The sequence below is a fragment of the Marmota flaviventris genome, chromosome 4 (genome assembly GCF_047511675.1).
Source record: "Marmota flaviventris isolate mMarFla1 chromosome 4, mMarFla1.hap1, whole genome shotgun sequence".
Lineage (NCBI taxonomy): Eukaryota > Metazoa > Chordata > Mammalia > Rodentia > Sciuridae > Marmota > Marmota flaviventris.
In genome coordinates, this window is record NC_092501.1 from 59,263,103 (window position 1) to 59,282,966 (window position 19,864).

At 34.5% G+C, this 19,864-nt stretch overlaps 1 protein-coding gene across 3 annotated transcripts in view; it reads left to right on the top strand.

Annotated features, from left to right (window-relative positions):
* The window catches only part of Jmjd1c (jumonji domain containing 1C), a 231,227-nt gene that overhangs the window by 48,284 nt on the left and 163,079 nt on the right, over positions 1–19,864 (top strand). For all 3 annotated transcript variants that reach the window (XM_071611234.1, XM_071611232.1, XM_071611233.1), the window contains one exon: positions 19,394–19,558. In XM_071611234.1, coding sequence (XP_071467335.1) covers positions 19,394–19,558 — 165 coding nt within the window. The remainder of the gene's footprint in view (positions 1–19,393; positions 19,559–19,864) is intronic.

Sequence of the window (19,864 nt, forward strand, 5' to 3'; positions counted from 1 at the left end):
TAGGGAGAATTCACCTCAACAATATTGAATCTTTCAATTCACGAACATTTCTAAATTGGTTCATACCTCTAATTGATGTAATTTAGTTGAGGGCACATATATAATTTCATTGTTAGCTATTAGGTATATTATAGATAGAGACTTAAAAGAGATTGTAAAAGGGACCTTTGACTCAGTGCAAGAGATAGAAGATATTTTGGAGAAGCAGACTTCTGAACTACATCTTGAAGCCAGAGAGTTTAGATTTAGGAAGAAACTACATGATTCAGGTTGAAAGAGAAGTGTGACTTCTTCAGTTATACATAAGTATCCTTGATCAGTATTGTTGAATGAATGAATGGTAAATAGACATTAAAAATGGAATGTTCAATATAAATAGATTAGCGGGCTGGGGATGTGGTTCAAGCGGTAGCGCGCTCGCCTGGCATGTGTGCGGCCCGGGTTCGATCCTCAGTACCACATACAAACGAAGATGTTGTGTCCACCAAATACTAAAAAATAAATATTAAAATTCTCTCTCTCTCTCCCCCTCTCTCTCACTCTCTCTTTAAAAAAAGATTAGGGATAGAATTAGAATAAATTAAGACATTTCTAGTATGTCACATTTCTGGAAAAAAGGGGAGGTTCAGACAGAATGAAGTATAGTTGAAAGTCACTATGGTTAAGAAAGTACTAGCTGGGTACTATGTTACATTCCTAAATTCCTAGTTAAGTGTGTAGAGGGGTAGGGCCATAGTGAGCTATGCTGATTATAAGGTCTGTACTATCAGTGAGATCATGCCTAATAGCCATTGTAGGGCTGGAATTGTAGCTCGATGGTGGAGTGCTTGCCTAGCACTAGTGAGGCACTGAGTTTAATCCTCAGCTCCATAAATAAATAAATAAACAAACAAAAGTACTGTATATAAAAAAAGACTATTTGTTGTACTCTAGCCTGGCAACATAGCAAGATTCTGTCTCTTAAAGGAAAAAAAAATGGTGGTATAGACTGAATATTTGTGTTTCCCAAAATTTATTAGGTTGAAATTCTAATCTCTCATGATATTATTAGGAGACAGGGCCCTTGGGTAGGTCATTAGGGCAGAGCCCTTCCAGCTGGGATTAGTGTCCTTAGAAATATGACCACATAGAGCTTCCTTCTCTTTTTTGCCATGACAGGACTAAAAAGGTAATGTCTATGAATCAGGGAGCAAGCAGGTCCTCACCAGAACTCAGTCATGCTGGTACCCTTATCTCAGCCTCCAAAACTGTGAGAAACAAATTTTTGTTTATATGCTACCAGTTTGTGACACTTTGTTAGCACCCCAAACAGATTTAACATGGAAAACTTACAAACTCAGTTATTTTATTAAAACCATAAGTAGGGCCTGGGGTTGTGGCTCAGCGGTAGAACACTTGCCTCACAGGTGCGAGGCCCTGGGTTCGATCCTCAGCACCACATAAAAATAAATAAATAAAATAAAGGTATTTAAAAAAAAAAAAAAAAAAAAAACATGAGTAAAGCTAGGTGTGCTGGTGCACATCTATAATCCCAGCAGTTCAGGAGGCTGAGACAGGAGGATAGTAAATTAAAAAGCCAGCCTCAGCAAAAGTGAGGTGCTAAACAAAACAGTGAGACCCTGTTTCTAAATAAAACACAAAATAGGGATGGGGATGTGACTCAGTGGTTGAGTGCCCCGAGTTCACTCCCCAATACTCCCCCACCAAATAAATAAATACATACATACATACATACATACTATTCATGAGTAACTTGGGCTGGAGAGTACTTTCACCTAGCATGGGTGAGGCCTTGGATTTTGTTTTGTTTTAGTTTTTGATATGTGTGTCAATTGCAAAAATAATAATGGAAGGAATGAAGTAGAGAAAAAAGAAGAAACAGATTGCATTGTCTCTCTTTGTTCCTTTGTATTCCTCCTAATACTGACTTAAAATAATTTCTGATTGGGAACGATGGTGATGCAGTATAGTGTGAGTGTTAAGTTTCTAGTGGAAAACTCTTGGAACTGTTAGTGCTTCATATACAGTATTTTGTGTTATCAGAATAAAATATTTCATCTGCCCCCAAATGAAATAATTGATAATATCCCTTTATGGCTCTCTTATGTTACTTGTAAGGGCTAGGATATACCATTGGGGTCCTGAGAGTCATCTTATTTTTGCTAAAAATACTTGTAAGGGATAGTAGAATGAATCAGACACTATTACCGTATGTGCATGTATGATCACACAACCTGTGTAACTCTACATCTACAACAGAAAAATAAGAAGTTATACTTCATTTATGTATGATGTGCTGAAATGCATTCTACTGTCATTTATAACTAATTAGAACAAATAAAAAATACTTGTAAGGGCCAGGCTATGCTGTTGGGGTCTCCAAGAGTCATCCATTTGTATTAATAATTTTGGCACATAGAACCCCCTAAAATATAAGGCTAATTAAAATGTGACTATTTTAAGTAGTTTATAGGCGGCATTTTTAGAGTAAACCTCCAAAATGGCTATAATGCTATAATCATTCTTTAGCCCAAGGTATTCTGATTATTTCTACCAAGATTTTTAGATACTGATGAGTTAACAACGACAACAGCAACAACAAATAGACTCGTAGAATGAAACATCTCTTTTTATATTCAAAGTTACGTTCATTTCCAGTGTATTAATACAAGTTCATCAGCCCATTTTTAATGCTTTTATACTTTAAGTCAACTAACAAAGTACTCAATAACAGCATTTCCATTTGGACAGTTATACTAGGCTTTTCCTACTAACCTGAGGTCTGAAAGCGGTGCCAGTGTAGAGTATTGTGGATAACATTAGTGAAAGAAATTCAGCTGCCTAACTTTTGAGACATCAGTAGCACTTAAGCATTTAATTTATCTGAAGTTTTTGATTATAGTGCCAGGATATTCACTGTTTAAACACATCTTATTAGATTGACCACTGATTTTAAAATACTTATTTAAAATATTCAGGGGGAAAAAATGAGATTCTGAGTCTTTCTTTTAAATGAAAAATCAGATCCTGCCATCTTTGTTGAGCATTTTAAGTAAAAGAATTACTTTAGGCATTGGAGGATGACCCATTATGTCTCATCCCTATCATATACTTCACTGATGATATGTATGTATTCAAATATTATGTGAATGACCAAAGTGGGGGTCATTGCAAATTTATTATTAGCTATCTCACTCATGAAAAAGTATGACCATGGATCCTTGGTACATAGGTTGCCGGAGATCATTTAGACTTCCTTGGGCCTCATTCTTTTGAGTTTTAGTTGAGGCCCAAACCAAATTTCCTGAGCTTCCAAATTATCTTTAACATTTTTTAAAAATAAATAGTTGTGTTTATTGTAAATATAAAGAAGATAACCTGGGTTTTGTTTTTTTTTTTTTTTTTTTGGTTTTTTTTTAAGGATCAAAATATGCAACATCTTTGCTTACTTCCATTGTTCTGGCTTTAGGCCTGCTACCTAATAGAGCTAAAAAAATCCATTCATTTGGAACTGTATTGACCTGTTATGTCCCATCATCCTATATGTAGGATACCTATAAAAACTTAAATTAATCAATTTTATAGATGTCTTCTAAAGTGTTATGGGTGTCCTGTATACAGGATGATGTGTTTAAAATGTGAAGGCTAGGATTCCCCAGTATATATTACCATATAGCCAAATGGTAGAACTTGCCTATCTCATGTGAGGCTTAGGTTTGATACCCAACACTGCCCCCCCTTCAAGTGATTTGTTACTCTCTTTGGGCCCCCTGAATATTTTGGTTTTACAAATGTCAACAAATTTATATTTATTTTTCTCTCATCCCATCAAGGATAGTGTGTCTATAGATATTTTTTATTATTAATTCATTGAAACTTAGCAGATTTTGTCCTTTGCATCCACTGCATTAAAGATTGTTGTATTAGTTCCTTAATGAACCAGAAAATGTAAATATGTTAGGCTGTGACTTCTTTTATTTAGTAAATGCATTTAAGTTTTTCTATTTCTTTTCATGGCTTGAAATCCTATTTATTTTTCTTGGTAAATAATATTTCATTATATAAATGTATTGTATTACAGTGTCTTTATCTTTTTAATGTATTAAAAGACAACTTAGTTTCTTCTGTTTTGGCAACTATGAATAAAGCTGTTATAAATATTAATGTGCAGATTTGGGTAGTTGTGAATTTGATGGCTTTATTATGTGGAAAGAGTATATTTAGTTAGAAACTGCCAGATTGTTTTTAAAGTGCATCCTTTTCCTTTACTCCTGCAGTTAATGAGTTTTACTGCTTCAAATTAGTATTTTGGTATTGTCAGATTTTTGTTTGTTTTTGTCATTTTAAAGATGTGTAGTGGTACCTTATTGTCATTTCAACACAAAATTTCCTCATGACAATTGATATCAAACATTATTTTGTATTCTTATTTCCCATTTATGTATTTTCTTTAGTGAGACATCTGCTCAGATCTTTTGCCAATTTTTTCCCCTTTGCATTGCTATGGATCAAACCCAAGGACTTCATGCATGCTAGATGAGTACTTTACCACTGACCTATGTCCCCAACCCCATCTTTTGTCAATTTTTGAATAACTTTGTCAAAAGCTATTGTTGTTGGGTTTTTTTTTTTGGGGGGGGGGGGCAATTTACTGTATATTTTGGATACAAGTTCTTTATTGGATGTATGATTTACAAAGATTTTCTTAGTCTGTGACTTGTCTTCGGTCTCATTTGGTGTATTTCAAAGCGCAGAAGTTTTTATCTTAAATGATATCTAGTCTTTTTTAAAAAAAATTATCGATGATCCTTTTGGTGTCGTATCTAAACAACCATTGCCAAAATAGATAAATAACAAACCATTGCAAATCTTAAAGTCAGTCAGTGTCAGGTCTCCAGTTATTATAAATGATGATTAGGTTCTTAGACTAACCTGCATTTTCAAAGTGTGAAGTGTAGTGTTTTAATATTATGGTTTCCAAAAATCTAGAAGGTGTCCAACTCAGATAAATTCCTGTATATTCCTCTTGGTTAATCACATCCCCTGACTTAAGGAGTTCTAAATATTAATGGTTACCCCATAAGAATTCCTTAAGCATATGCCATTCAGGCAGAGTTAACTTGAGGCTTAGAGTCTGTTACTCTCCAGGATTTCTAGTTCTGATGTGAAATTGGATTTTCAACATTAGTATAATTAAATTGTTAGATTTTCCCACTTATGGCATAGTTTACTAAATGCATACTCAATACAAACATAGCTAATCCATAAAGCTTACCAGTGGTTTATTAAATAGTCTGACACAGGAGCTTTATTCAGTAGAAATAAGTCATTGAATTAATTGGCCATTCTTTTGGGGAATTTGAAAGAACAGGTCAAAACCACAATGACATAGAGCGTACATACATACACAATAGCTAAGTCACTTTGTTAACACCCTGAAATATGATAATGAACCAATAAATAACATAGTCACCTGATCTAAAAATGATTTAGAATGACCTTTAGATTTTAGAACAACAATAAATTGCTTATTACTTAGGGTAAACTGCATACAACCAAAACAACCATAAAAAGGATAAAAAGAACAAAGAATATGTTAATGTATTATGCTGAGGAATCTAATTTAACAAAATAGATATGTAGAATATTAAATGTGTTTAAATATTACTCTAGATGGCTGAGTTTTTCCTCATAATAATTTTCCCTTTCAAGTGCCAACTCAACTTTTAGGGTGCATGCAGCAAAGTGGTTTTGAGTATGGACTCTGAAGTCATGTAGTCCCAATTCAGATCATGGCTCTAAGACATTAACATTTGTGAGCCCCCTAGGGCAACAATAATACAAATGGAGACTCTAGAGACACCCTCTTGTGTTTACCCTATCCTTTCTTCCTTTTATCTTTCGAAGAACCTCACATTCATGCATGTTGACATCCAGGATGTACATTCACATTCTGCCTCCTACCCTTCTCTACCTTTGGATGTACCTCAGGTTTTGTAGAGAATATACTGGTGATGTGGTCCTCTTGGGGAGGATAGCTTAGAAGATACCTATGGAGTCCCTAGAATGGAGTTTAGGTTAATTTACTTGTGGATTTCAAAGTGTTAGTACTGAAACATGGTGTAGATGAGTAGGTAAATTTATGCTTATAAAGGGCCAGATAGTAAATATTTTAGGATTCATAAACCATGTGTTTACAACTTCTCAACTCTTTTTACTCTAGTCAAATTTGCTGGCATAGTGGAAAAGCAAACAAAATACATGTAAATGAACATGTGTAGCTATGTTCCCATATTTTATTTACAGGGGCCATATTTTTTCAATTCTTGGTCTCTGGAGTTTAGCATGTTCCGAAGGCCAAAGAGACTTCACCCAATGGGGAGGAAATGTGATTAAAATAGGAGCTCTTACTTCTTTGGTTCCTTGGGTCTAAGAGCAGTGGTGCCTAGTAAGTTACTTTACTTCTCTGAGCTTCAGTTTCCTAATCTGTAGAATAGAGATAATAGTATCTACCTAATTGGATTGTTGCTTACATTTGTCTAATGAAGTATATATATATATGTAAAACATTTTGAGCAGTAATTACTGTTATGGAATATGTCATATGCAGTAGCCATATCAATGAGGGTCTTCCAAAATAAATTTCTTCATCATCTTAGGTTTTGGGTAGAAATGTACACTTTTTCCTCATCTGTCGTTCAATAAATATCACAGACCAGTAGGAGAGACAGACATTAAATATACATAAATAGATTTCATTTGTGATAAATGCTGCAAAGATGAACTACATGATGCTATGAAAGTATGTTAGAGTTTTTTAAATCTCTTATGTATTTTTCAGTTAAAAAGAATATTCATTTTTATTGACTTATAATACCTAAAAAGACTTTCTAAAATCATTGTGAAATTTTTTGTAGTTCTTAGACTGCTATGGAAGCACATCCTCAGAGGCACCCTTCCTGTTTTTCTTTTGTTACCTGCTTTTGAGCTTGAAAACCAGATGGTATAGTTGTTTCTTATTATCATCACCTGTATATTAGAGCTATTAAACTCTGAAGATGACAGAACGTGACTTGAAATAGTTAATTTGTCATTTGTCTTAGAGAATTTATTGTATTTCAGATAGATAGGGGTACTAAATTATTATGTGTGTAAATATTATAAATAGTATATCATTAACATAATTATCCCTTAAATATATTTGTTTCTGCCTTTTAGAAAGATATTTTATTCTAGTAATTAGTTTTCTTCATTGTAGGTAATATTTTTCTCTATCTCAAAAATTAAATGTTTTATTAGCATGTATATGTATAAGTTAGATCAAGAAGCAAGTATGTTTCATTTTCACTAATTCATTATCACTGTCAATACTCACTGCTGGGTATTTATAAATATTACAAAGAAAGAACACTAATTGAGAATTTGCAATATTAAGTATTATTACTTTATATTAATACAGCAGAACTATTTCTGTGCTCAGTGTCTAAAGACTCTATTGCAGAAGATAAATTGAGGAAATTAAAAGTGCCAAAAAAAAAGTGAAACCAGAATTAATTTGTAGTAATAAGAAAATAAGGGACAGAAACACTTGGTTTTGCATCTGAAATGTCAAAGAAATAAAGTTCATCGGTGGCAAGCTCTGAAGTTACTTAATTCTGGGACTCCAGATCTATAAATAGTAATATCTCTGGTGATTTTGAGTTGTTCCCATTATCTGATTAATTAATACTGTTACAATGTCTTCTGGTGCTCAGTTAATGAAAGACTACATAGATACACAAGAACATAATATATTCTCTGCTTCTGTACTGTAAAAAGAAGGTCCTAGTTTGTTGTTGTCATTATTGTTTGAGAGAGCAGGAAGGATTGGTGGTGCTGGGGAGTTCCAGTTTTTTATTAAAATATTTTCTTTACACCTTTTTTTACCCTAATGTATCATAATATTTTGAAATCCTGCTAGTATAGGGGAATAGGTGAATGTGTTAATTCTTGTTAATATATCCTCAACACTGATTTTTACCTTGCAGTAATTTATGGCATCTCAGTTGTCCATCCAGTGAATTTACTAATTTTTCTGCAGCCCTTGAAGATGCTAACTTGCCTTTTTACATCACTTTCTTTGTAATGATATCCTCTTAATATTATGCCTTCTCTCTTATACTTCTGATTTATTTTCATCTGTTTCTTTTACTCTGGGGTGTAGTGTGTGTGTGTGTGTTTGAGACATGGGATCTCACTATGTGGCCCAGGCTGATCTTGAACTTTAGGGCTCACACAGTCTTCCTGCCCTAGTCTTCCAAGTAGCTGGATAGCACCACACTGGCTTATAAATTCTCAGGTTTCTCATGCTTTTATATTCTCTCTCTCTCTCTCCCTCTCTCGCTTTAAAATATTTTATTGAAATTTTTCTGATAAAATCATGTGCTTGTATAAGACAAAACATAAGCAAATACTGTCTACTTAATGTTAGGGTCCCCAAAATTCTAGTCAGGTTTTTGTGCTTCGTAGCTGCTCAGTTTAATACAGGCAAGATGTTACATTCATAGGAACTGTCCAACATCAAAGGCCATCCTTTGTGTCAGCAAAATCCATAGCAACCAGGGAGAAAGCGTTGCTGTCCACTTGTCATGACAGCCTGAGGATGCAACAGCAGGAATCTAAGCTTCCCAACAGTGTCCAGTGGAGTAGATTCCAAAACCTTAAGCTTTTAGTCTTCAGGTTAGCATAGAATCTCTGTGTAGGGGCACTGCCCCTAGCTGGGCTTGCAGAACTCTCATGCTTTATTTAAGGATTACACACCAATAGACGTCTTAAAACCCCATGACTGTGCACGGACCTGCCTGGGAGGATCAGGGGCCTGCAGGCGGGTTGCTACACTAAAGGTGTGCCTGGCACCTTCCAACACTGAATGGCAGGCTCCATGGAATACAAGCTCTTTTCTGTGAATTCCTTTTTCATTCCCCTTATTTCATATCATTTGAACCTTGTATAGTTAAGTTGAAATATTGTCTCTGCTTAGCTTTCATGCCTTTAAGCACATTATTCCCTTTCACTTGAAGAATTTCCTGTCTCCATCTGTGAAATTCTGTTTATTTCTTCAAATTCTGTTCAAATGTTATTTTCTTCATGTAGATTTTCCTAATTTTCTAGGCTAGATTTTTTATTTTTCTCTTCTTTGTTATTAAAATAAATAATACTTTGCATGTATTTTTATTAAATTGTGAGTTACATAAGCTTGTCATTGTTGAATGTCTATATTCACACACAAACACTTTGAACATTTTTGAATATTAAAAATTATATTTGGGGGGCTGGGGTTGTGGCTCAGCGGTATAGTGCTCTCCTAGCATGTGTGAGGCCCTGGGTTCCATCCTCAGCACCACACTAAAATAAAGGTACTGTGTCTAAATACAACTAAAAAATAAATATTAAAAAAATATGTATTTGGTACTTGATTGGTTGTGTTGTTATTCTGTGCCTAGCATTATGGTTGACCCTGGATAGGCATTCTGTTTTTCAAACATTGCAAGCATTGTGCATGATTGCATGAAAGGAAGTTATAAGAATATTTCAGAGAAAAAACTGTATATTATTATTTCTATAACCACAACATATAGTTTATTTGAAAAAGTTACTACAGTATGTTTGCCACAATTATGAAAACAATTGGTTAAAGTCAGTTAACAGATATTGTGTGTGTGTGTGTGTGTGTAATTAGAATCCTAAAGATCCCTATGCAAGTATTTAAATATCTTTTCAAGTATTGGTATTCAATGAAACATTGAAGAGAATTTATGAACTTTCCAAACATGCCTGAGGCACTGGGTTCATTCTGTAGGGGAGGGAGAGGAAGAAATCTAAACTGATTGATGGTTTTCTTTCTCTTTAGCCATTTTTTTTAGTTTGTTCAGTGATGCTACCAATAATGCCTTAGTTTTCTCTTCTATAGAACATTTCCCAACACTTTGTAAACAAATTCTTCCTCTCCCTCCCGCTCCCCCTCCCCCTCATTCTTCTTCTTGTTCTTGTTGTTGTCTCACTGGGCTTCATTTCTAAATTACCTACACTGGGCTCAAGCAGTTCACCTTCTTTAGTCTCCCAAGTAGCAAGCAGTTCACCTTCTTTAGTCTCCCAAGTAGATGGGACCGCAGGTCTGGACCACCATGCCTGACAAAACACTCAAACTGCTGCTGTCGTTGTCATTATTAGAATTGAATATTTGTGTCTTCCTCACACCCACCAAAATTCATGTGTTGAAGCCTTAACCCCCAATGCATTGGTTTCTGAAGATGCAACCTTTGGGAAAGACATGAAAATTAGATGAAGTCACAAGGGTGAGGATGGGACCCTAATGTTATCAGTGCCCTAAGAAGAAAAATTCTTACTCCCTCCTTGCCCCACACCAGAAACCAACCATGCTTACACTCTGATCTTGCACTCAGCCTCCAGAATTATGTGAAAATAAGTTTGTTGACTAAACCACCCAATCTATGGTATGTTATTACAGCCTGAGCAAACTATGACAATCATCATTATCATCAATGATATTACATTAAATATGATATATAATTTATCTACAAGTCATAGTAAGATATATGAGTTTATAATATAAGAAACTTAGATAACTCAGCAGAAATATAATTATTTTTCATTAAATGTGAAGAAAATAATTGAAACGTCAGTGTCAAATGTTTTGCAGTCCTTGATACATTTTATTCACCATGTAGTCCTATTAAGAGATTAATTGGGTAAATAATTCATAGAAGTAAGCAATACTGATATAGAAAGCAAACTTGGTCTTTTTCTTTCTTGTTTTTCTTTTTTTGCCTTTTTATAATCATTATGTGACCCTTTTCTTATTTTACAGCCTTATCTAACTTGTAGAGTCAATGTGGAAAATCTTTTCAATTTGTTCTAATTAGTTATACATGACTAATTAGAACAAATACTGCATTTTGACACATCATTCATAAATGGAATATAACTTCTTATTCTTCATTACATGAGTTAGAATTTCACCAGTCATGTAATCATACATGCACATAGGAGAATAATGTGTAATTCATTCTATCATTCTTCCTACCCCTATACCCCCTCCCTTCTGTTCTGTTCTTCCCTAGCCACCCCACCCCCCCACCCCTCATTGTGAATTAGCATGCACATTTCAGATAAAACATTTGGCCTTTGGTTTTTTGGGATTGGATTATCTTTTGTGACTTAGCATGGTATTCTCCAGCTCCATCCATTTGCCTAAAAATGCCATAATTTCATTCTTCTTTAAGCCCGAGTTATATTCCATTGTGTATATATATATACCACATCTTTATCCATTCATCTGTTGAAGGGCACCTAGGTTGGTTCTATAGTTTAGATATTGTAAATTGAGCTGCTGTAGACATTTACTGTAATATGTTGATTTGAAGTCCTTTTGGTATAAACCGAGGAGTGGGTCAAATGGTGTCCCATTCCAAGTTTTCTGAGAAATCTCCATACTGCTTTCCAGAGTGGTTGCACAAATTTGCAATCCCACCAGCAGTGTATGAGTGTACCTTTTTCTCCACATCCTTACCAACATTTATTTTTGCTTGTATTCTTGATAATTTCCATTCTGACTTCAGTGAGATGGAATCTCAGTGTAGTTTTTAATTTCATTTTTCTAATTGCAAGAGATGTTGAACATTTTTTCATATATTTGTTGGTCGGATGTATTCCTTCTTCTGTGAAGTGTGTTTTTGGTTCCTTATCACGTTTATCTATTGGGTTATTTGTGGGTTTTTTTGGTGTTATTTTTGAGTTCTTTATATCCTGGAGATTAATGCTGTATCTGAAGTGTGTGGTAAAGATTTTCTCCCATTCTGTTAGGCTCTCTTCACATTCCCTGTGAAGAAGCTTTTTAGTTTGAATTCATCCTATTTATTGATTTTTGATTTTACTTCTTGTGCTTTAGGAGTCTTGTTAAGGAGGTCAGTTCCTAAGCTGACATGGTGGAGGTTTGGGTTCATTTTTCTTCTATTAGGCACAGGCTCTCTGCTCAAATGCCTCAGTCCTTTATCCACTTCCAGTTGATTTTTGTGCAGGGTGAGAGAGAGGGGCTTAATTTCATTTTGCTACACATGGATTTCAGTTTTCCCAGCACTGTTTGTTGAAGTGGCTATCTTTTCAGAAAACAGCATATGTTTTTGGCGTCTTTGTGTCTAGAATGAGATAGCTATTTATGTGGTTTGTCTTTGTGTCTTATATTCTGCGTCTCAATGAAAATATTAAGGCTATTTTAAGTGTGTGGTCTTCTACCTTTAAGTCACAGGAGTCCAAATGCATCTTTCTTCAGTGTATTCATTCATTTATCACATGCCCTGTGTGTTGATTTATAGAGTGTCTGCTGCTGTGGTTTTTTAGGCCACTTGTCACATGTTGGTGGGGTTGAGGGTTTTTAACCTTAGTGTTTGATTGTGTGACAGTTATAGTATGATTCAAAGACCTCTTGTTTTATTCTGAAGTCTTAGCTTTCACCTAACAGTTAAGAATTCTAAGAGACCTGATAGATGAAGACTACTGTGTAATTGTTTGTAAAAGTCAGAACATAATGTCAAGTATAGCATTCACACTGTGTAAGCCTGCCCCTTCTCTTTACACTTTCTAGGTACTTGTAAAGATTGATGTAATTCTCTCGAGTTTACTAAAGGTTAATAAAATTTTCTTCCTAAAACTGTTTTTAGAGAAGAAAAAGATTGGCATCATTTAAATTATTTATTTATTTACACACACACACACATATAATTTTTTTTCCCCTTAAACTACTGAAGAAGGCATGGTCAACTATTCAGAATGCTCAAAATCAGTATTCACTAAGAAAATGTAACTTATTTTTTAACCCTTCTTGCAAACTATGGTAATTCTGTGATTCCCCCCCCCCCCATTCTCTTTGGTTGTAGTTTTTAATTGACATAATTGTACATAAATTGGGGGTACAGTGTGATAATTTGATACATATATCTAATGTATAATGACGAAATCAATACTATTGGAATTTCCATCTTCTCAAACATTTATCATATTTGTGTTGGGAAACCTTGAACTTCTTTCTTCTACTTTATTAAATGTACCATAAATGGATGTGGACTATAGTCACCAGATTGTGCTATAGAATTACCAACACCCATTTCTCCTATATATCAGTTACCCTGATATCCATTTCCTCACTATCGTGTTCCCAACCTCTAAAAACTACCATTCTAATTCCATTTCTACAAAATCATTTATCTTGGCTTCCACACAGGTCTTTTTAAAAAAAAAAAAAAAAAAAATCAGTTCTAGAAAAATAAAGGCATCGAGGGCTTGGGTTGTGGCCTAGTGGTAGAGCACTTAACTGAATAAAACAAAGGTCCAACAACAATTAAAAAAAATTACTTACCACCAAATTTATGTGATAATTATTGATTAATTTTAACTTAAAATATGTTGCATGGTAATAACATGAAATATTTTTTCAATGAGTATTTTAGATTTTTGTACAACTAGTATTTTTAAGTAAACATGAAATAGTCACATTCTTTCCTATATTAGATTGTGATTTATTGTTCTCAAAATATTGGCAGATTTGGAATTGTAACTTAAGCTAAGGTAATTCTTTATGTATAATAATCTTATTTTGATACACATACATTGAATAAAAGTCTCTTAACCAGGTAACCACTTAGAAACAATCCAGACATGGGTAAGAAAAGGAAACATTCACCATATAGGCAGTACTCAGGTTTGAAGGGTCCAAGGGTCAGGTTAATTTGGATGGACAAAATAGCAGAAACTATTGTATGACTGTTTCTTATATTTCTTTCTACATGCACATTGTTGTATGACAGCTCTTTTTTTAGTACCTGCTTTAACACATCTACAAAACTTGAGATTTTATACATATTGACATTGGTTATAGGATACATGTATTAAAAAAGAGGAATGTGACAATCTTTTTTTTTTTAATTCTGATTTGGTATATATGACACCGGAATGCATTACAATTCATATCACACATATAAAGCACAATTTTTCATATCTCAGTTGTATACAGAGTATATTCACACAATTTGTGTCTTCATACATGTACTTTGGATAATGATGTCCATCTCATTCCACCATCATTTCTAACCCTATGCCCCCCTCCCTTCTTCTCTCACCCCTTTGCTCTATCTAGAGTTTGTCTATTCCTCCCATGTCCCCCCTCCCTACCCCACTATGAAACAGTCTGATGCTGGTTGTTTTAATGAATCATAATAGTAGCCATTATTTGTCAGGTGGTTAGTATGTGCCCAATACCGTTAAAACACTTCATGAACTAGATTTCTTTTTAAAGTCATGTTTGTTGAGATATAATTTATATATGGTACAGTTTGCCCTATTTTGTTTTATAGTTATATGAATTTTGACAACACACAAAAAAGACAACATATATGTGTGTGTGTGTGTATATATATTATATATATATGGATATATAGTACTACAGTCAAGATACAAAATGTTACCTTATTCTCCTTCACTTCTTTTGTTTAAACAAATAGACATTAATTTTAATGTATTTTCATTTAACCCTATGGATTACCAACATAATTTGCAAAGAAAATAATCATTAATAAGATATTTCATGTTCATTTTCTTTATCCTAGTAATTCTTTGGAATCTCATGTCTATTTAACACATAACACACCTCAATTCAGACTAGACACATTTCAAATACTCAATAGCCTCATGTAACCAATGTCTGCCATATTGGCTCCTTTCTCCATCTTTCACCTTTTGTTGATATGACAATCTTTTAATTATCTAGAAAACAGTTCTTAGAATTCATTGTTGTAATATCTTGGGTTAAATCATATTTAAACATATTCACTAATTGTTTTTTTTCTTGCACAATATTGAGAATTGAACTCAGGAACATTCTACCATTGAACTACATCCCAGCCTTTTTTATTTTGTTTTATGTTTTAATTTTTATTTATTTTTGAGAAAGTATCTTGCTTTTTAAATTGCCCAGGTTTAGGGCTGGGGATGTGGCTCAAGCGGTAGCGCGCTCGCCTGGCATGCGTGCGGCCTGGGTTCGATCCTCAGCACAACATACAAACAAAGATGTTGTGTCCACCGAAAACTAAAAAATAAATATTAAAAATTTGGGGCTGAGGATGTGGCTTAAGCGGTAGCGCGCTCGCCTGGCGTGCGTGCGGCCCGGGTTCGATCCTCAGCACCACATACAAAGAAAGATGTTGTGTCCGCCAATAACTAGAAAATAAATATTAAAATTCTCTCTCTCTCTCTCTCTCTCCCTCTCTCTTTAAAAAAATAAAATAAATTGCCCAGGTTGGCCAGAACTTGAGATCCTTCTTCTATGCCTCCCAAGTAGCTGGGATTGATGACAGCTGTGCACCACCATATTCAGTGAAATAAATTATTTTTTCTTGTCTTTTTCTCACAATATTTTCATTCATATGGTAATCACATCAATACTCATGGCTGTCAGTTCCATATCCATGCACGCGCGCGTGCACACACACACACACACACACCTATTTTCTGAGTTCCTTAATGTCCATAATGTTTGGTCTAATATATGCAGTTTGAAATGGCTTTTATATAGGTTTGGAGATTGATGGAAAGAAACTGTATCCTCCAACACCCATCCGGCATACATACCCATACACTGTAGGTCTAGATTAGATACTCATTCAGTTAGATCAGATGCAAAATCTTAATATGTGTTGGTATAGGTAGTCTACCATGGCCACTGAGTATCCCTTCACATTCTTAATGTATATGCCAAGAATGCAAGATACTGACTGCTCTTTATCTGAGCCATCTTTCAGAATTGTATGTACAGTGAGCAGTCAGCTGTGAGAGATGAAGTGGTAACTTTTCCCAGACAAGAACAGACTTCATTGCACTTACTATCTAAGTGGTGAATACCACCCTGTCCCCCAGGTCAATGTTACTGTTCTGTAATACAATTTACTTTTTGCTCATGTGTCCATACTTGGTCCTTTTCATCCTTCTATATGGGACATAGGACTTGAGTGTAGGAGATAGATTGGTTCAAAGTCAAGAGTAGCTAGCACATGCATCATGATGATATACCCTGTATGTTGTTTTTGCTCTAAGTAATAAGATCCCAGGAGTTTCATAGATCTGATGAAACAGTAACAGGCTGGTGTTTGTTTGTTTATTTGTAGTTGTAGATGGACAACATGCCTTTATTTGTTTGTTTTCATGTGGTGCAAAGGATTGAACCCAGTGCCTCACTAATGAATTCAGCTCTGCCTTTGTACTATAGCCCCAGTCCTGGTGTGTGTGTGTGTGTGTGTGTGTGTGTGTTTTAATATTTTTTTAGTTGTAGTTGGACACAGTACTTTTATTTCATTTATTTATTTATTTTATGTGGTGCTGAGTATCGAACCCAGGGTCTCACGCGTGCTCTACCACTGAGCCACAACCCCAGCCTGCTAGTGTGTTCTTGATAATCTCAATCTAAAGGTGAGTTGGTTAGTCAGCAAGGGAGAAGAAACAATATTTGTTTCCTTTTGTCTATAAGGTCCCTAGCAGGTTATTTAAATCACCATATATTTGGAAGCTTACTTCATTGTGAATACTAAGTTTGTATCTAGGACTTTATATTTGGAAGAATTTACATTGATATATCTTTCAAAATAAGGAAATGTTACTAATTCTTGGCTGTCTAGGTTCTTGACTGAAATATTCTGTCAACAAAACTATATCATTATCCATGTGGGGAGAACAAAGTTAATATTAGGGTTTTCCCAAGAGTTATCTCTGTTCTAGTTTTCTGGGGTTTCCAAGAGCCCTTATACCACAATTAGGAATTATATATTAAGAATCTTGAAATCTTGTGTAACATCGGATTGACCTCAGCAAAGTCCCTAAGAATGGGTTTTATTAAATTTTATTAAATTCTTCCTTGACTTGGATTCCTTTTCTGATTTGGTATGGATAATTTGGACAGATGTTAACTCCTTGATAGTGTATTCCTCTTTTCTAACAGATAAGTATATCTTATATCTAACTAGCTTCCTATTGGGCAGTAGCACAAACATCATCAAGTCAAACTTCTTTCCCCCCACCGCAATGCTGGGTACAAAACCCAGGGCCTGTCCATTTTTGGTAAGTACTCTACTGCTGAGCTACATCTCCAGTACACAAATGTAGCTTTTAAGAGTTTCCTGCCATGTAGTTAGGCATGATGGTACACACTACTTGGGAGGTTAGAGCAGGATTGCAAGTTCAAGGCCAGCCTCAGCAACTTAGGGAGCCCTAAGAAAATTAGCAAGACCCTGTCTCAAAATAAAAAGGACTGGGGAAGTAGCTCAGTGGCAAAGCACCCTGAGTTCAATACACAGCACTAAATTAATTAATTAATATAAAATAAAACTTTATGTTTGCAAAACTGTACTACCAGGCTCTATAAATACCTAGAAGAATAACTACTTTTCATTGAGTTGTATATATAAAGATATTGTGTATTAATGTATTGCTTGACGATGGAGATACAGTGCATTGTTGGTGATTTCATTGTTGTTGGAACTCATGGAGTACTTACAAAATCTAGATGGCACTAATTGGTTACTCATTTTTGGCCTCTTTTTTGGGGGTGGGGTACCAGAGATTGAACTCAAGGGCACTTGACTCCTGAACTACATCCTCAGCCCTATTTTTGTGTGTTAGAGACAGGGTCTCACCGAGTTGCTTTGCACCTCACTTTTGCTGAGGCCACCTTTGAACTCTAGATACTCCTGTCTCAGTCTCCTATGCTGCTGAGATTACAGGCATGCACCACTGCACCTGGCACATTTTGGCCTCTTGATGAAATCAAAAGATGCAGTAAACGTGGAGTAGACAAGGCAACTAGTGGTGTAACATGACGTACTGTAAATATTATTTTTTTCATAAGTAGACTGCACTTTAATAAAAATATATAGCATACTAATTTCATATGCCAGTAATGTAATCTTTTATTATCTTGATATATTAAGTATTACATACTTTACATAATTGTATGTTATGCTTTTATATAACTGGCAATGCAGTAGGTTTGTTTACTCTTCCATCAGTACAAATATGTGAATAATGTATTGTGTTATGACCTTATCAAGGCTACACAGGTAATAGCAATTATTCGATTCCATTATGATTTTGTGAAATGTAATTGTATATGTGGTCTGACAAAAATAATATAAGTAACAAGAAAAATACCTCTTGTAAGAATTTGAAGACACATTTCAGTTGTAGTAGGGGGTGTAAAAAACATTGGAACATCTGAGGTGGGCCAGAAGAACGGCAAGGATATAAGGGAAAATGCAAATACTTAGGATGTAAAGAGAAGATAGGTGGAAGAATTAGGATAAAAATATAAGGAAGATCAGAACTACCGCCACCATAACTCATAATCAAATATGGAAGACATCTCCATGAAGAGACAATTTGAGGGAATGACTGATAAAAGTAGAAAGAGGGGCTAAATGACTGAATAATAATTGAGTTAATAGTGTAAGAGTCAACTTTGATTTTCCAAATTTATAACATCTTTGACTTTTTTTCTTAGAGGAATATCTTTTAGTCTTTGACCATTGAGAATGGTGTTAACTGTGGGTTTTTCAAATGTGACTTTTTAAACATTGGGGTAATATCTTTTCTTCTATTCCTAGTTAATTGTGTATTTTGTCATGAAAGAATGTTGAATTTTTCCAAATGCTTTTTCTGCATTATTAAAGATCATGTTTTTTCTTTCCTTTATTTTTTAATGTGATTTATTATGTTGATTAATTTTCATATGTACTACTATCCTTGTACTACTACCTGCCTTTTGTATGTTTTATTAGTACAAAACCAAGTTCTGCTTATGTGTTTTGTGTGGCTACATTAGCACTTCAGAGATAGAAGTAAATAGTAAATAGATAGAGACTATATGGTTTACATAACCTAAGATATTTACTATTTATTTATTTATTTTTGGTGTTGGGGATTGAGCCCAGGGTGTTGCACGTGATAAGCACATGTTCTATTGCTGATCTACACCCCCAGCCCCTATTTACTTTTTAAAATGTTTTCCAACCTCTACTTCTAAAACCATCAGGATATAGAATTCTTTATTGTATGTTTAGGAAACATGGACCAATCTGTGCTGATCAATAGTTTGTAAATTGTTCTACTTAATAAACAATGGTTTATTGGTTTATCTTCTTGTTAGAAATACATAGGGGGTTTGGGTTAAAAAATTTTTAAGAGAAATGTTAATCTAAATAATGAATGTGTTAATATCTTTTCCATTATGGAAAAGATATGGCTTGTGTTTTGAAATATTATGCTTTCTGTTGCTTATGAATTTTTTTCTTTCCCATAGGTATATGTGGAATTTGATGATCTTGAATGGGATAAACGAGAGTGGGTTAAAGTTTATGAAGATTTTTCAACTTTCTTGGTGGAATACCACTTAATTTGGGCCAAAAGGAACGACCCTAGCCAGACTCAGGGATCAAAGAGCAAACAGATTCAGTGGCCTGCATTGGTAAGATCTATTCCTATTTCAGTAAGCATTTTCAATTATTTGTTTTAAATGAACAAGATTTGAATATCAGTTTAGGTTTATCTGTCTGATTACAGATTAATATTACTGAAGACTCTGCAATATCTGGTAGAAATTTCAAAATGATTTGATTTGTTAAAATAACTGTTTCTCCTCGTTAGGGCTCTTTCTGCATATTTTATCCACAAATAGTTTTGTGTTACCTTTCCATTGCTGTGACAAAATACCTGATGAAAATCAACTTAAAGGAGGAAAGATTTATTTTAGCTCATGGTTTCAAAGATTGCA